Raw genomic sequence first — 14,177 nt, 5'->3', positions numbered from 1 at the left:
ATTTTTTGAGTTGGTGTTTTCATTTCCTTTGGCTAAATGCCTACAAGTGGGATTACTGAGTCATAAGGCATCTTCATTTTCAGTTTTTAAGGTAAATACAGATGGTTTCCCAAAATGACTGTACAAGTTTATATCCCAAAATGGGCATTTTTGTCTTGTTTCTGATTTTAAAGGGAAAAGTCTCGGTTTTTCACCAGTGAGTATTATATTGCTATTGGTTTGTAATGGATGGCCCTTATTATGTGGAGACAGATCTCTTCTATTTCCATCTTGTTTAGAGTTTTATCATAAAATTTGATCATGATGTATAATCCTTATAACTGTTGAATTTGATTTGCTAGTATTTCTTGAAATTTTTCACGTCAATATTCATCGGAGACTTTGGTCTGCAGTTTTCTTTCCTTGTACTATCTTTGTCTGGTTTTGGTTTTAGGGTGGTGTTTGGTGTTTGGTGAGCAAGAGCAGCATAATTTCTTTGTTAAAGGCTTAACAGCATTTGTTTGTAAAGCCCTCTGATTCTGGACTTCGGATTTGAGAGGTTTTTGACAACTGTTTTAATTTCCAGGTTTGTGATTGGCTTATTCAGTTCTCCTGTTTCTACCCAGGTAAGTCTTGGTAAAGTAAGATAATCTAAAAACTTTCCATTTCTTCAAGGTTATGTTTTATTATCTTTTCTGTGCCATCTATGTTCATTTCTCCACTTTCATTTCTAATTCTGTTTTCCATTGTTTTCTCTCTTCTTTGTTAACCTAGCTATGGATTAATCTTTTTGTTGATCTTCTCAAAGAAGCAGCTTTAAGTGCATAAGCATATAGGATTGCTAAATCTTCTTGGTAAATTGATGCTTCTATCACTAGGTAATGCCCCTCTTTATCCTTTCTTTGTTCTTAAGCACAATTATTTTCGAGTCCTGAAAGAAAAGAATTGTCACCCTCTCATCCTATATTTAGCAAAACCATACAGATTAAGTCTACTTTTTGTGATATTAATATGCTTACTTCCTTTTATAAATGAATGATTGGAATGCAAATATCTATTTCCATCCTCCCACTTTTAACCTATATCTTTATTTCAAAGTATGTCTTTTGATAGCAGCCTGTAATCAGAACTATTTTTATCCATACTGTCAATCTCTACATTTAATTGATGTATTTATATCATTTACATTTTTTAAAGATTTATTTATTTATGCATATAAGAACTGGGGTACAAGCCAGAGGTGTTGTGGGGGTGAGAGGATTCACCAGAGACAGACTGGGCAGCAGAACAGGCAAATTGACTGAAATATACTGCTGAGGGGAGCATCAGGCAAGTCAGGAGAGGTCTGCTGCACCGTATGGGTAGCTCCCTGGCCAGGGATCGAACTCGTGCTACAGTGACTGAGGATAGCTTCATAAGTTGCTTCTTAACCCCTTGCACCACCAGGGAGGTCCGTATATCATTTACATTTAAATCAATTATTGACAGTGCTTAAGTTTGTCATTTTGTTATTAAGATTTTGTTTGTTCATTTTGTACTGTTCTGCTTTTCCGTTCTTGCTTTTCTGTGGGTACTTGAATATTTTTGAGGTTCCATTTGATTTATGCAAGATAATTTTAAGTCTATAGTTCTGTATAGTTTTGTTAATATTACCATATACAGACATTGCTTATTACAACCTGGTAATGTAAATATTTTACCAGTTTGAGTACTATATAAAGCTCTATTTCCATTTAGGTTCCCTTACTCTTCCAAATTGCTAATTATTTCCTCTATATATGTTGAGTACCATAGTTAAGGAGGCCAGTACTTTTGCCCCAACCACAAAATGTCATTAAAGAAATTAAGATTACGGTGTGGCAGACCCCACCTGTCGCGCCTGCTGCTCCCCTCAGCAGTGTATTTCGTCAGTCTGCCTGTTCTGTTCCCTGCTCTGTCTCTGGTGAATCCTCTCACCTTCCCACGCATCTGGCCTGTACCATGGTTCTTGTATAAATAAATAAATAAATCTTTAAAAAAAAAGAAATTAAGATTATGAGACTACATTTATGTAACTTCTGTTTTTTACCTAGTCCAATGTTCTTTCCTTTCTGAAAGCCCTATCTTCTTCTTTTGTATAATTTTCTTAGTGCTGGATAGTTTCTTTTAGCTATTTTTGAAGAAAAGATATGCTAGCAACAAATTCATTTAATGTTAAACCATCTAAGAGTGTCTTTATTTTCCCCTTTGGTTACAAAGGGTCGTTTTGCTGAATATAGGGTGTGAGGTTGACAATTTTTTTTCTTCTAGCACTTTAAAATCTTGTGTGCCTTCCTTCTGAACTTCATAGTTTGAGATGATGAATTTGTTTATATGATTTGGTGCCTTTTTATAGATGATGTGCCATTTTTCCCTGCCTTTTTAAAAGGTTTTTTCTTTGTCTTTAGTTTTCACAAATTTAACTCTGATGTGTTTGGTTGGTGTGGATTTCTTTCAAATTATCTCATTTGGAGTGTGTTCAGCTTCTTGAATCTGTAAGTTTATGTCTTTCATGTGACTTTTTTTTATCAGAAACTTACAAAAATGAAATATTTTTATTGTGACGAAGCTCAGTTTGTCAATTTTAATTTTTATGTTTTGTTCTTCTGTGTGCAATCTAAGAAATCTTTACCTCCTCAATTCATGAACATTTTCTCCTGTGTTTTCTTCTAGAGGATGTATAGTTTTAACTTTTAAGTTAAGGCCTCTGATACCTTTAGCTTTAATTTTTGTATATAAGTGAGGTAAGGGATAATGTCCATTTTTTCCCGAGACAAATATCTAGTGTATCCAGCACCATTTATTGAAGATATTTTCCTTTCCATATTGAATTTCCTTGGTAATTTTGTTGAAAATCTATTGAATACATACAAATTTCTGGACATTTCATCTTGCTCCATATATATTCTAGTGTTTTTATTTACTTAACTTATAACTATGTGTCATCTTGAAATCAACCAACTACATCCAATTTGTTCTTCTTTATAAAGTTGTTTGCATTGAATGTTCTAGGTTTTTTGCATTTCCATGTCAATTACTAACAAAATCTTGCTAAGATTGGCATTACAATAAAAGCATAGATAAATTTGAGTGGAATTGACATTTTAAAATATTGATTCTTCCAATCAATAAATACAATTTAGCATTTATTTAAGTACTCTTTAATCTCTCTTAGAAGTTTTTGTAGTTTTTAGCATATAGTGTAAGCCTTGCAAATCTTTTGGTTAAATTTATGCCCAAGTATATCATGTTTTGGTGCTACTGTGAAAAGCATTGCTTTAGAATTTCATTTTCAGTTGTTCATCCTGTGGCCATGATAAACTATGCTTTTTTTTTTCTGCTAATCCCTCCAGTCTTACCATTTTTCCTTTTTTGTTTCCTTCTTTATCCATTACACATAAAACTGGTTTATGCTCAAAGCAGTTCCATAGTTCTTTTTTAGATTCTCTATTGATATCAGGACCCATAAAGTGATATAAGAAGTTCCCTCATCCTATATTTTTTGAAAGAATTTGAATTTTTTTTTTAAGATTTATTTATTTGTTTGTTTGTTTATTTATTTATTTATACAAGCACTGGGTACAGTCAGAAGCGCGGGAGGGTGAGAGAATTCACCAGAGCCAGAGCGGGGAGCAGAGCAGGCAGAAGGACCGAAGTACACTGCTGAGGGGAGCAGCGGGCGGCAGGCGAGGTCTGCGCGCCATGTGGGACCCTCCTCTGGTGGCCCAGGAGCAGCCGGGGATCGAACCAGCGCTGCAGAGGCTGCAGGCAGCTTTGCAACCCAGCGCTCAACCGCTGCGCCACTGGGGAGGCCCAGAATTTGAATATTTTATCTTTATGAAATGTTTGCTAGAATTCACCAGTGAAGCATCAAGGACTGGATTTTTGTTTGTTCATTTGTTTGTGAGAAGACATTTTAATTATAAATTCAATTTTTTATGTAGAGGGAATTAATTAGATTTTATATTTCTTCTTGTATCTGTTTTGGTTATTTGTGTCTTTCAAAGAATTTTGACATCTAAGTTACCAAACTTATTTGCATAAAATTGATCGTACCATTCCTTTGCTATTCTTTGAACAACTACAGGATCTATAGCAATAATCACTATACCATTTGCAACACTGGGCATTTGTATCTTCTCCGCTTTTTTCTTAGTCTCTCTAACTAGAAGCTTGTCAATGTTATTGACCTTTTCAAAGGACAAATTTTGGGATTCATTGATTTTTTTGTAATGTCTTGGAGTGTGGGAGTCCTCAGGTAGTTAGAGGGAAGACATGGAAGGTAGTTGAGCAGGAGAATGAAGAAGTGAACAAGGAAATTAAAGTGACAGAGGGAGTGTGGGGCTGGCATAGGAGTTCCAGGAAAGGTGGTACCCGATGAAGGACCAATGAGGAAGGGCCAGTGTAAGGGCTCCCTGGAAGGACTGAGGCAGGTTGGAAGGCTACTGACATCTGACGAAGCAGGATGAAACCAACTTTCATGATCCTTGATCCCCACACACACTGGGATATAATCGGAGGATACACTCAGCCAGGTTCTATACCTTGAGTTACAGCAGGGTCAGAATTAGATGGTTAAAAATAAAAAAAGAAAAGGAAAAGGAAAAAATCTGGAGTTTTTCTTCTGATTTAAAGATGGGAAAGTGACTTTTCAAGCAGATATTGATCCCAGGAACATCTGTCTTTAACCATCAGCACCCCCAAGGCAAGATGACTGTCCCCACATCACAGCTCAAGAGGGTGTTGTCCCTGCCAGGGTTCAGAGAAGCAAGAACTCTAATGGTCCACTATAGGCAAAATCATGCAGTTTTCATTAACTCTAGAAGACATGAACCCAAAAGGAAGGAAATGTGTGAGACTGGCAATGCTTAGTCTACAAAATGTAAAGAATTGTTGTCTATCTATATAAGATTTCCCTTTGACAAGCAGAAAAGATTTTATTGGTGTACACATACACAAGAGTGATTTCTCTACACAACATTTTAGAACATTCCAGAATAGCATTCTAGAAAAAAAACTTCCTTATTCAAGGTAACAAGACATATGTTGTAGCAACTTCGGAGGGGCCTCATAACACTCACAGAGTTAGGCAAACTGAGTGGAAGTGATGAGGTACAGTACCACAGGTGGGTTTTATGTGGGAGCAAGGCCCCCTCAGTCCCATGGAAACTGTGGTCTGTCAGCACCTGCTCCCCTGGCACCTGGAAAGCTGAGACAGTCAGATGATGAGTGTGGGGGTGCTCAGGCCCACCCAAGTCATATGGGTTGTTTCACCACCCCCTGGGGGAGGGGGGTGATGGCGTCATCTCGCATGGAGGAAGCCAAAGCCTTTGGAGATCGGCCCTGCTCTGCCCTCTCTGCAGGCCAGCACATCCGCTGTTGGGTAAACGCAGTTTGCAAGGGGGTGAGGAGAGACTGCAACCTTGAAATATCAGGGGTTGGAGCGAGGGCCAGGCCAGCAGCCCAGGCGGACAATTAATTATGAAGATCCGCTCTGAGCCGGGCGAGGGCCCAACCAGGCCGGGTGTTTACATGCACGCTCCTCTGTTTGGGGCCTGCAAATCCGTGTCAGATGTTAATGGAACAGCATCATTTTTCTGCCGAGGTGGCATCCCTGGGGATGTTTGGATGAGGCGGCCGGCAAGACTTCGCCTGGGAAAGGCGGCAGGCAGCTAGGGAGGGAGGCCATCTGTCAGCCCATCACCCTGACGCAGCCTGGCCCCACCCAGCATCTCCCTGACCCCTGGGCTCTGGGAACACAAAGCTATGGGTTGTGAAAAATAAGAATTCCCTCCAGAATATGAGCAGGAGACTGTAAACTGGAAGTGAGTAGATGTTTAATTGAGCATCAACACAGTGGAACATAAACCAAGGGGCCCCTGGTGAAGCCTCCACAGCACCTCACTCCAGTAGAAGCTCCCAAACAGGCCTGGCCTCCTGAGTTGGCTATGTCCTACTAAGACTGGCCTCCCACGTGGGTAGCCTCTGCAGGCCGTGTAGACAAGATGCAGGGCAGACTATGTAAAGACTGCTGCCCCGTGGCTCCAGCTAGGGCCTGCCTTCTCACCCATTCCTGTCCTTATTGTTAGAACGGCAGAAGCCCAGAAGTCTGGGGTGGGTCTGGACGGAGATGATACAGAGACAGGGCCTCAGGTGGGTTGGTCAAGGAGTGACAGGTGGGTTGGTCAAGGAGTGAGGAGCATTCCACAGGGGGCCAGGTGGTTAGAATGCAGCATTCAGGAAGGAATCAGCCCTCCAGCCTCTGCCCACTCTGGAGATGAGGAAGCTGAAACCCCTGAGGTCCCACAGATGCACTGGGCAGTGGCTGCCAAAGGCTTTTGGGACAATGGTGCAGCCACTGACACAGAGAAAGAAGCCTAGCTGAGGCCTGGAAGGGACAAAACCAGAATCCCTGATTCTGCCTAGTTCTCCATCCCCTGATGCCATGCTCCCTCAACTAGGTCAGCCTGAGGGTCTTTGCACAGTCTGTTCGCCGGTCCTGTGCTCTGAGGGCTTCTGTCAAAGATGGTCTTTTCTGTAGACACCAGGCAATATAAGCAATTTTCTGCAGGGAAGTGCACAGCACCCTGCCCTGCACATAGTAGGTGCTCAGGAAATGTGTCCATAGTAGTAGCACAGTCACTTTATGAAACCATTACTTGGCTCATGTCTGTGATGTGATGTTTAGGCACCCTTATTCCTGGGAATCATTATTAGACAAGTCCCCAGGGCTGGGAACATGGACTAGATTCTAAATTAGCAACATCTTTCTCTTAAGCCCCCAGTGGGGAGCCCTCGACTCCCTCCCACACCCCAAACAGCGTCAGTACCATGCACACCGAGTGAGAAACCTCCTGCATCCAAGAGTTCCACACAAGCCCCGCCTCAGTGTCTCCACCTGCAAAGAGGCTTCCTTGGGCGGGGGGGGGGGGGGGGGCAGGGTAGGGGGAGAAAGGGGCAGGAAAGAGAAGAAAAGGGACAGAGCTGCTACCTTTGAACGAGCTCCCAGCACCACACTTGGACCGGCCCTGCTGCCCTGCCTAAGCTGCTGCCCCTCCCCTGTACTCAGCTACTCTGTCCAGCCATTCTCAAAGATGGCGCCTGGCCCTTTCTGCACCTCAGGGCCTTTGCATGGCTGGCGAATACCTTTCTCTGTTCTTGGTGTAGCCCCTCCTTGGGAGCACAGGGGCTGCCCTCCAATCATCTCTGTGAGATAATCTGTCTGGAGGTCTTGAAAAAGTCTAGGGCCCTAGAGCTGGTCTGCTTGTATTTGGTTCTGAGTTCATGCTGGCTCCAGGATGATGCACTACACCAAGAGGCAAGAAGACATGCAAAGGGGCATGACACCCAGCCCCCTGCTGCAGTGACACCCAGACACATGACTGGGGTCCACACAGATATGTCTCAGTGTTCCCATTCATTGTAAGGCGGAACCAATGCTGGGACCTTCCTCCAGGTAGTCATGAAGGTGGACACCTGAATACCTGGCATCTGCTTCAGACAGGTGCAAGACAGTCAAGAAGTTGGTCTGGCTATTGTTACCTCCTTCCCAGCACTCACAATGCACAATGGCTTCAATTCTCTTTGCTGGTTGCTGTCCTCTCAGCCACAAGTCCCGGACACAAGGAGCTAAATGAGAGGCTGCCACCGTGGACGCCTGGTTCCCAGCCCTCCCCTGCCCCCTGGTGGCCGCTCTGAGTATTGCCCCAGGCTCCTGGTGGGACCTCTTCCTGCAGGCTTGGGGTCTGTCTGCCCACCAGGCAGGGCCTTGCAAAATAAGCGACTGCTGCAGCACCCATCTCCACACTGCGTGGAGATGATGGGAACAGGAGCCTAATGGCACAAGCTAGGGGCAGAAGGGATTCCCATCCCTATTGTGTGGACAGCCTTGGCATCCTGTGTCCCGCCCCAGGGCCACAGCAACTGAACTCAACAGCACCCCCACAGCTGACCCCAGCCTGCCTGGTGAGTGAGGAGCCTGGGCTTCCATTTATTCACCTGACAGGACGGTGGCGATGACTCCAGGCTAATGCACCAAGAGGCAATAAGCCATCCAAAGGGCCATGGCACCTAGTCCCTGCCACAGTCACAGCCATAGACACATGACTGGGGTCCACACAGACGTGCCCCAGAGTATAGGTATAGATACCTCAAACACACCTCCAGGCATGCAACAGCCGGGGGGTCTAGCTCTCAGGCTCTCTGACTCCTGATTACCCTCTGGGGAGGCAGCCAGGTCTGACAGCCACACTGGGCTGGAGGGACCCAGGGACAGATGGCTCAGCCTGAAAACCCAGCTGGCCTGAGCCTTTGGGGGGTGGAGGGACTGCATAGAGTACAGTCTCCCAGAGGCTATGTGTGAGGGGATGGGGACCCTGGGTGGACCACAGAGCAGAATCTGGCTATATTTGGGTGGGGACAGGGAAGCTTCCAAAGGGTGAGTGCCCAGCCTGAACATATGCAAAGGCCACTCACGCTGGCCATAGGGGTGCCAGGCCCGATAGTATCTGAGATGTCCAGCATAGGCCCAGGCCCTCCTTATGCTGCGGCCCATGCTTCCGGATGGTCTCCAAGGTCATCATGGTCCTGCGTCCTCACCAAGCCCCATACTGTGTATTGGGGAGGGGGTCATTTTTATTGGCCTGTTGTGGATATCACTGGTTTCAGTCAGAAATCCTATATGCATTCCTGACTGCCCCTGGGTGCTGGCCTCATGCTCATAGGTCTCAAACTACACACCTTAAGAAGGTTCTAGAGTCTGCAGAGAAAGCTCGGGGTTGAGACTGGTAGAAGGTTGCCTTTTGGGAGGGTATCTTCTACTCACAGCTGCAGATCTGCTCAGGTGCTGTGGTTCTGGGGTACAGGCACTATGTGGGTACTGTGGGCAATCTGAGGGCTTTCCAAGGGGCACACTGGCAGTCAAGCCTGGGGTGGGGGGCTGGTCTGATTATCCACCTCACACCCAGCTCTTAAGCTGCAGCCTGGAACGCCCCCTCCCGACATCCAGGCCCCACACTGTCCTCACTACCAGGATGGATGGCGGCAAAGGAAACAGAAATGACACAGACATGGTTCTGTACAAAACCTGAAATATTTTTACTCTTTTAAAACTTTGATCTAAGTTACCTTAGACCTCATGGACTCGATACAAGAGTAATATGAATTGGGAAATAAAACACTTTAATAGCCACGATAAACTTTGTTAGAAATGTACATGTTGCCAAAATAATAATAATAAAATTAAAAAAATAAAAGAGAGAGAAAGAGAGAGCACAGCTTGATGCCCGGGTTAGATTGTATAAATGTTCAAGGACAGGGAAAGGAACCTTCCAGACACCGGGTCAGGGTCATCCAGCTGGGAGGCTTGCCCCTCAGCCTTGGGCCCAGGGGCTGCGAACCCCCGACAGGACGGGCGGGTGGGTAAGGCTGCGCGAAGCTGCGTCCCCTCGTGGACAGAACACCCAGGGATGGGTATATAAACAAAGCTCATAAGAAATGTACAAATATAAAAAGCTACAAACATTAATAAATTACAGCATCACAAAACACAGAAACACTTCACAAGGTGCTAATAAAATAACTGTATCCCCCACCCTCGTCATACAGGAAGGAAACAATAGCTGGTATTCAAGTTGAAGATTCATCTTCAAAACGTGTCTGAAAGAGATCGTTTTTACTGTTTGCTTCTGTAAAGACAGACATAAGGCTGCACAGACATTACTTGTTTTTCAGGCAATACCTTAGTTCCTAAAAGAACAAATAATAATAATAATCATAATAATAAAAAGAAAGAAGGAAAAGGAAAAGCATCAGAAACGCAACTGTTCATCATACTCGGCAAAAAACTCGTATAAATGTTAATGAAGGACTCTATAGAAAGAAATTCCTAAAGATACTCTTACTTTTATAAAAAAGAAGTTATTTAAAAAGCTATTTACACGCTACATTCTATGAAAAATATGCTTCAGGAAATACATCTAAAATTAAAATACAGGATTGCCTGAGAAACAAATCCAGCCCCTCTGTGTAGATGGGCGGACACGCGGTCCAGGATCTGCCATGCACTCGACACCAAGCGCCCACAGGTGAGAAGAGAGGGCCTGGCCTGTGTCCTCAGCAGGGTGGCCCCGCCAGGTCCAGGGCAGGTGCCTCTCTGAGAAGTGCCGCTGGGGAGTGCGGCTGTCGGGCTGGAAGGGACCCACCCATGTGGCTTAGCCTGGGCCCCCAGGGCCCCATATCATGGCTGGGCCCAAGCCCTTCCCAGGGGCCCTACAAGAGGCTCCCCAACCACTAACACACTGACCCTGCTGCCCGCCCCAAAAATGCCTAGGGCATTCAGGGCACGACACCGCCATCCGGCCCGCCACCGACAGCCAGGGAGCGCAGAGGCCCCTCTTCTGGCTGGGCCGAATACTCTCTGGACTTGTCTGAGAATCACTCGGGAAGAGAAGGGGGGCACGCAAACACCCTGCTTTCTCCTCCTCTTCCTCTCTAGTGTTCTTTGCCATTTTTTAAGCCTCTGGAGGCTACCAGCCTGTGGCCAGCTCTGACTCTGGGCCTGGTGAGCATTGGCTCACACCTTCCTCGAAGGACTCCTGCTCCCAGGAGAGCTGCGGAAGCCCTGCAATCACACCCAAGCTCAGGGGTGCCTGGAGGCTGTCCTGAAACTGGATTGGTCCTCAAACTGGCAGGGCCGCTTTTTGGGAACTGGTCACTCTAAGCAACTTGAGAAAGGACGTCCGTGTGGGCGAGCTCTGCCAGCTGAAGCAACAGATGCTCATGTGGGGGGTGGCCGGGAGGAGGCCAGGCCCTCCCTGGGGCGAGGCAGCGTGGCCACCCTCCTGGGGGCTGATGTTTTAGCGGGGCTCCGGGGGGTCCTGAGCGGAGCAGAAGGATCCTGGCTTTCCAAACTTTAAAGGAGCAGTTTTCCGTTGCGATGAATTTTCAAAATTTTCCCAAGCCTCTGCTTGGCGGTGGCCATGCCCTTTTTTGTACGTTTTCCTGGGAGCGGGGGAAAGGACACAAGGAGGAAGGTGAGTGAGAGAGCAGAAGGAGGGGTGGGGCCAGGGGTCCTCCCGGGAAGTGGCCTGCAACGCCCCAGCACCCCTCTAAATCATGAATGGTTGGCCAAGTGCTCCTGGAAGAGGCCTGGGTGGCCAGGAGCGGAGTGGAGGGCTAGGCGGGAGGGGCAGGGACGGCATCACTGCGCAGGAAGCCCCACCCCAGCTCCCGGCAGCAGGCTCACCTGGAGCCACACTCCCCCCGTGCACAGCTGCTGGGGTCCACAGCCAGGGTGCAGACAGATGGTACCTGGGGGGATGGCGGGGAGCGAGGGGGCCCAGCCAGTCACCCACTCCAGTTCACACAGAGGAGCTGGGGCCACTCTGGCCCCCTCCCAGCTTACCCTCAGCAAACTGCTGACCTAACTCTGACTCTATGCCAGGGCCCAAAGCTAAGGCCTTGGAGCAAGCCCAAATCTGGGATGAGCAGCCCCCTGGAGGGTCACCCTAGGCCCGGGGTCTCCATAGACACCTTTCCTCTCCTGCACGGACAGAGTGTGCAGCGGCAGACAGGGCAGCCAACGCTAAGCGGGGACAAGCGCCTGTGGTTGTATCCAGGACAGTGTGCAAGTCTAGGGTCACTCAGGGCGGGCGGGCACAGTACCTTTGGCAGCGGTGTTGTTGGGGGACGACGCAGAGGGCCGTCTCTGTGTGAGGAAGACCCCAGGGGCCATGGGCTGAGAGGTGCGGCCGGTCTGGGCCCCAGCAAAGGTGCCGGCCGCTGTGTATTCGTGGTCGGCTAGGCTGCTGCTGTGCGACTCAGGTGGGGGCTCAGGCGAGCTGCCCTCCTGTGAGGCCTGGCTGCTGGCCGTGCTGGTGGAGGCTGGGGTGGTAGAGGCCGGGGTGGTAGAGGATGAGGTGGTACCGGCCGGGGTGGTGCCGGCAGACGTGGTGCCGGCTGGGGTGGTGCTGGCAGAGGCTGAGGGGGAGACAGTGTTGGGAACCAGCTTCCTTTTGGCATTCTTTTTCTTCCTGCTTTTCTGCTCCTCCTTTGAACAAAGCAAGCATGCAGGTTACCCCTCAGGGTAGGCTGGGCCTCAGGTGTTGGACCCCCCTGGTGTCAGAGCAGGCCATGCCCAAGCCCCACAGTGGGCAGGGGGTCACTGCATTCCCGTTTGGGGAAGGGCTGTCCTGACCATCGGGACATACGGGATGTGGCACCAACACTCACAACAGCAGATGGGCCCTGCTCAGGCTACATTTTCCTAGTGGAGGGTGTATAGGATAGACCCCAGCCCCCCATCACCCCACTCCAAGCTGCTGTGGGACTCTGGATTCTAGGATATCCACTTTGGTCCTATCAACTTCCTTGGGTGCATAGATGGGGTTCAGCTGATCCAGGTGGCACCTGAAGCCTGGGACACTTCTTTCTGAATAACTGGGCCTGGGAAGAGCTGACGGTGGTAAAGGAGATGGTAGAACAGAGCTTATAGTGATGGGACACCCACCTCCCATTGCACGAGGAGAGGTGGAAAACACTGGCTCACAGGGGACAGGGAATCCTCCCCCAATCCCACTCCAGAAAACCAGCTTTAGCAAGAAGGCCCCTGTCAGTGTTAGGCCCACCCCACTTGCAGGGACCAGGAGAAAGAGGGGTTGCAATATCCAAATGTCCCCAAGCCTGTGACAGTCCCCAGCCTAAGTGGCTTATGCCCAGAGTAGGGACAGAGACTTCTGGGGAGCAGAGCCCAGTGGGGTCCCAGCCCAGTGCATTGCTCTCCTCACCTGCTGGGACAGCTTGGCTGCGGCAGCCGCCAGCCCGGTCTCAATGGAGGCTACTCTGGTGCCCTCGCGCACGGGCCTGTCCTGCCGGGGCACCGATGGGCCCACCCTCGCTGTAGAAGAAAAGTCAGCTGCCTCAAGCAGTGCCTGCACCTGCCCCGGCCTGACCTCCCCCAGCCCTGTCCCAGTCTATCAGAATCCAGGGACACACTACCACTTGGAGAGGGCCATCTTGAGCCCCAACAGAAGGTGGTCTCTCACACCCCATCAAGTGCAGGGCAGGGGCCACATAGAAGGTTCCCGCTACAAACTATAGGTCTCAGGCTTAAGCAGGGCGAGGAAGGAAAAGGGATCAAAACAGGGGTGGGAAGAGCACAGGGATCATGGTGATGGTCCACGGGTGATGTGGTGGCGGGAGATTTAGGGGACTACACCTGAGGGAGAAATCAAATACTGTACAAAACTGAACAACAATGTAAGAAAAGTAAATGATTAAATAAACAAATAAATACATGAGAAAGGGCCTGCTACAAAGGGGGCCAGGGTCTGAGGTGACCTTTCCCGGGGACATGAGCAAGAGGGTCAGCTGTGGGGCGCTGCACAAGCTCACTCTGGGAGCTGCACACAGCGATGGCTCTGGGTTCTGAGAGGGAAGCGGGAGCTCATCACACCCTGTAGGCAGGTGACACTCCACACAGAGCTTGTGCCCACAGTCTGGGAGGCCAGGGGTGCAGGCCCGGCTTTCCAAGTCAGGTGTCCGGCTCCAGCACTACCTGTTGGGCTGTAGGGGGCATCATCCGAGCCTTTCCTCTTCTTGGACCGGGACTTGAAGACAGGGCTGTCCTCGTCTGACTCCAGGGAGGGGTACACTAGAGAGTCCAAGGGGAAGGGTTGAGCCACTTGTGTGCTGCAGATTGCTGGGTCCCCCCACCTATCCTCAGGTTACAGCTGCCCCTGTCGGGCACAGGTACAGGTACCCAGATTGTCCTACCAAGGCCCCTTTGAGCTCCAGAGAGGGGCAGGAGACTTCTACACAAGAAGCCCCATTTCAGCCCCCAGTAGTGCCTGAGCAACCTCACCCATCTGATGTCCATGGCACTGGGGGTTTTTGAAGGACCCCAACCTGCCCCAGTGGGTCTCTGGAGAATAGCAGCCCCCAAATTGTGATTCTGAGTCCCCCTACCTCCAGGGCCTGTGGCCCCTGAAACACCAGGATCCACCCTAAACCTCCAGGGAGGCCCCAAAATGGGAGCCCACTCTGCTGTCATGTCAGTTCGCGGCAGGCCCTGCACCACTAGGGAGCAGAGGACTGCACAGTCCCTGCACTCATGGGTGCCAAGTCCACTCCCACAGAGCAGAGCAGAGCAGATCCCTCCAGAGATCCTGGTGGAGGCCATA

The 14,177-nt window shown here is 48.8% G+C and overlaps 1 protein-coding gene across 1 annotated transcript in view; it reads right to left on the bottom strand.

Annotated features, from left to right (window-relative positions):
- Positions 1-9,049: 9,049 nt before the first annotated feature.
- Positions 9,050-14,177, bottom strand: part of PHF2 (PHD finger protein 2) — a 64,584-nt gene continuing 59,456 nt past the window's right edge. Inside the window, exons 19-22 of the mRNA XM_037494939.2 lie at positions 13,553-13,648; positions 12,783-12,892; positions 11,662-12,046; positions 9,050-10,998 (exon numbers count right to left, since the gene is read on the bottom strand). Of these exons, the coding sequence (XP_037350836.1) occupies positions 10,910-10,998; positions 11,662-12,046; positions 12,783-12,892; positions 13,553-13,648 (680 nt within the window). The 3' untranslated portion in view covers positions 9,050-10,909. The remainder of the gene's footprint in view (positions 10,999-11,661; positions 12,047-12,782; positions 12,893-13,552; positions 13,649-14,177) is intronic.

Source organism: Talpa occidentalis, unplaced genomic scaffold (assembly GCF_014898055.3).
Source record: "Talpa occidentalis isolate TD23 unplaced genomic scaffold, MPIMG_talOcc4v2.1 talOcc4.7, whole genome shotgun sequence".
Lineage (NCBI taxonomy): Eukaryota > Metazoa > Chordata > Mammalia > Eulipotyphla > Talpidae > Talpa > Talpa occidentalis.
The sequence above is the reverse complement of the archived record's forward strand: the minus strand, read 5'-3'. Positions and strand labels throughout refer to the sequence as shown.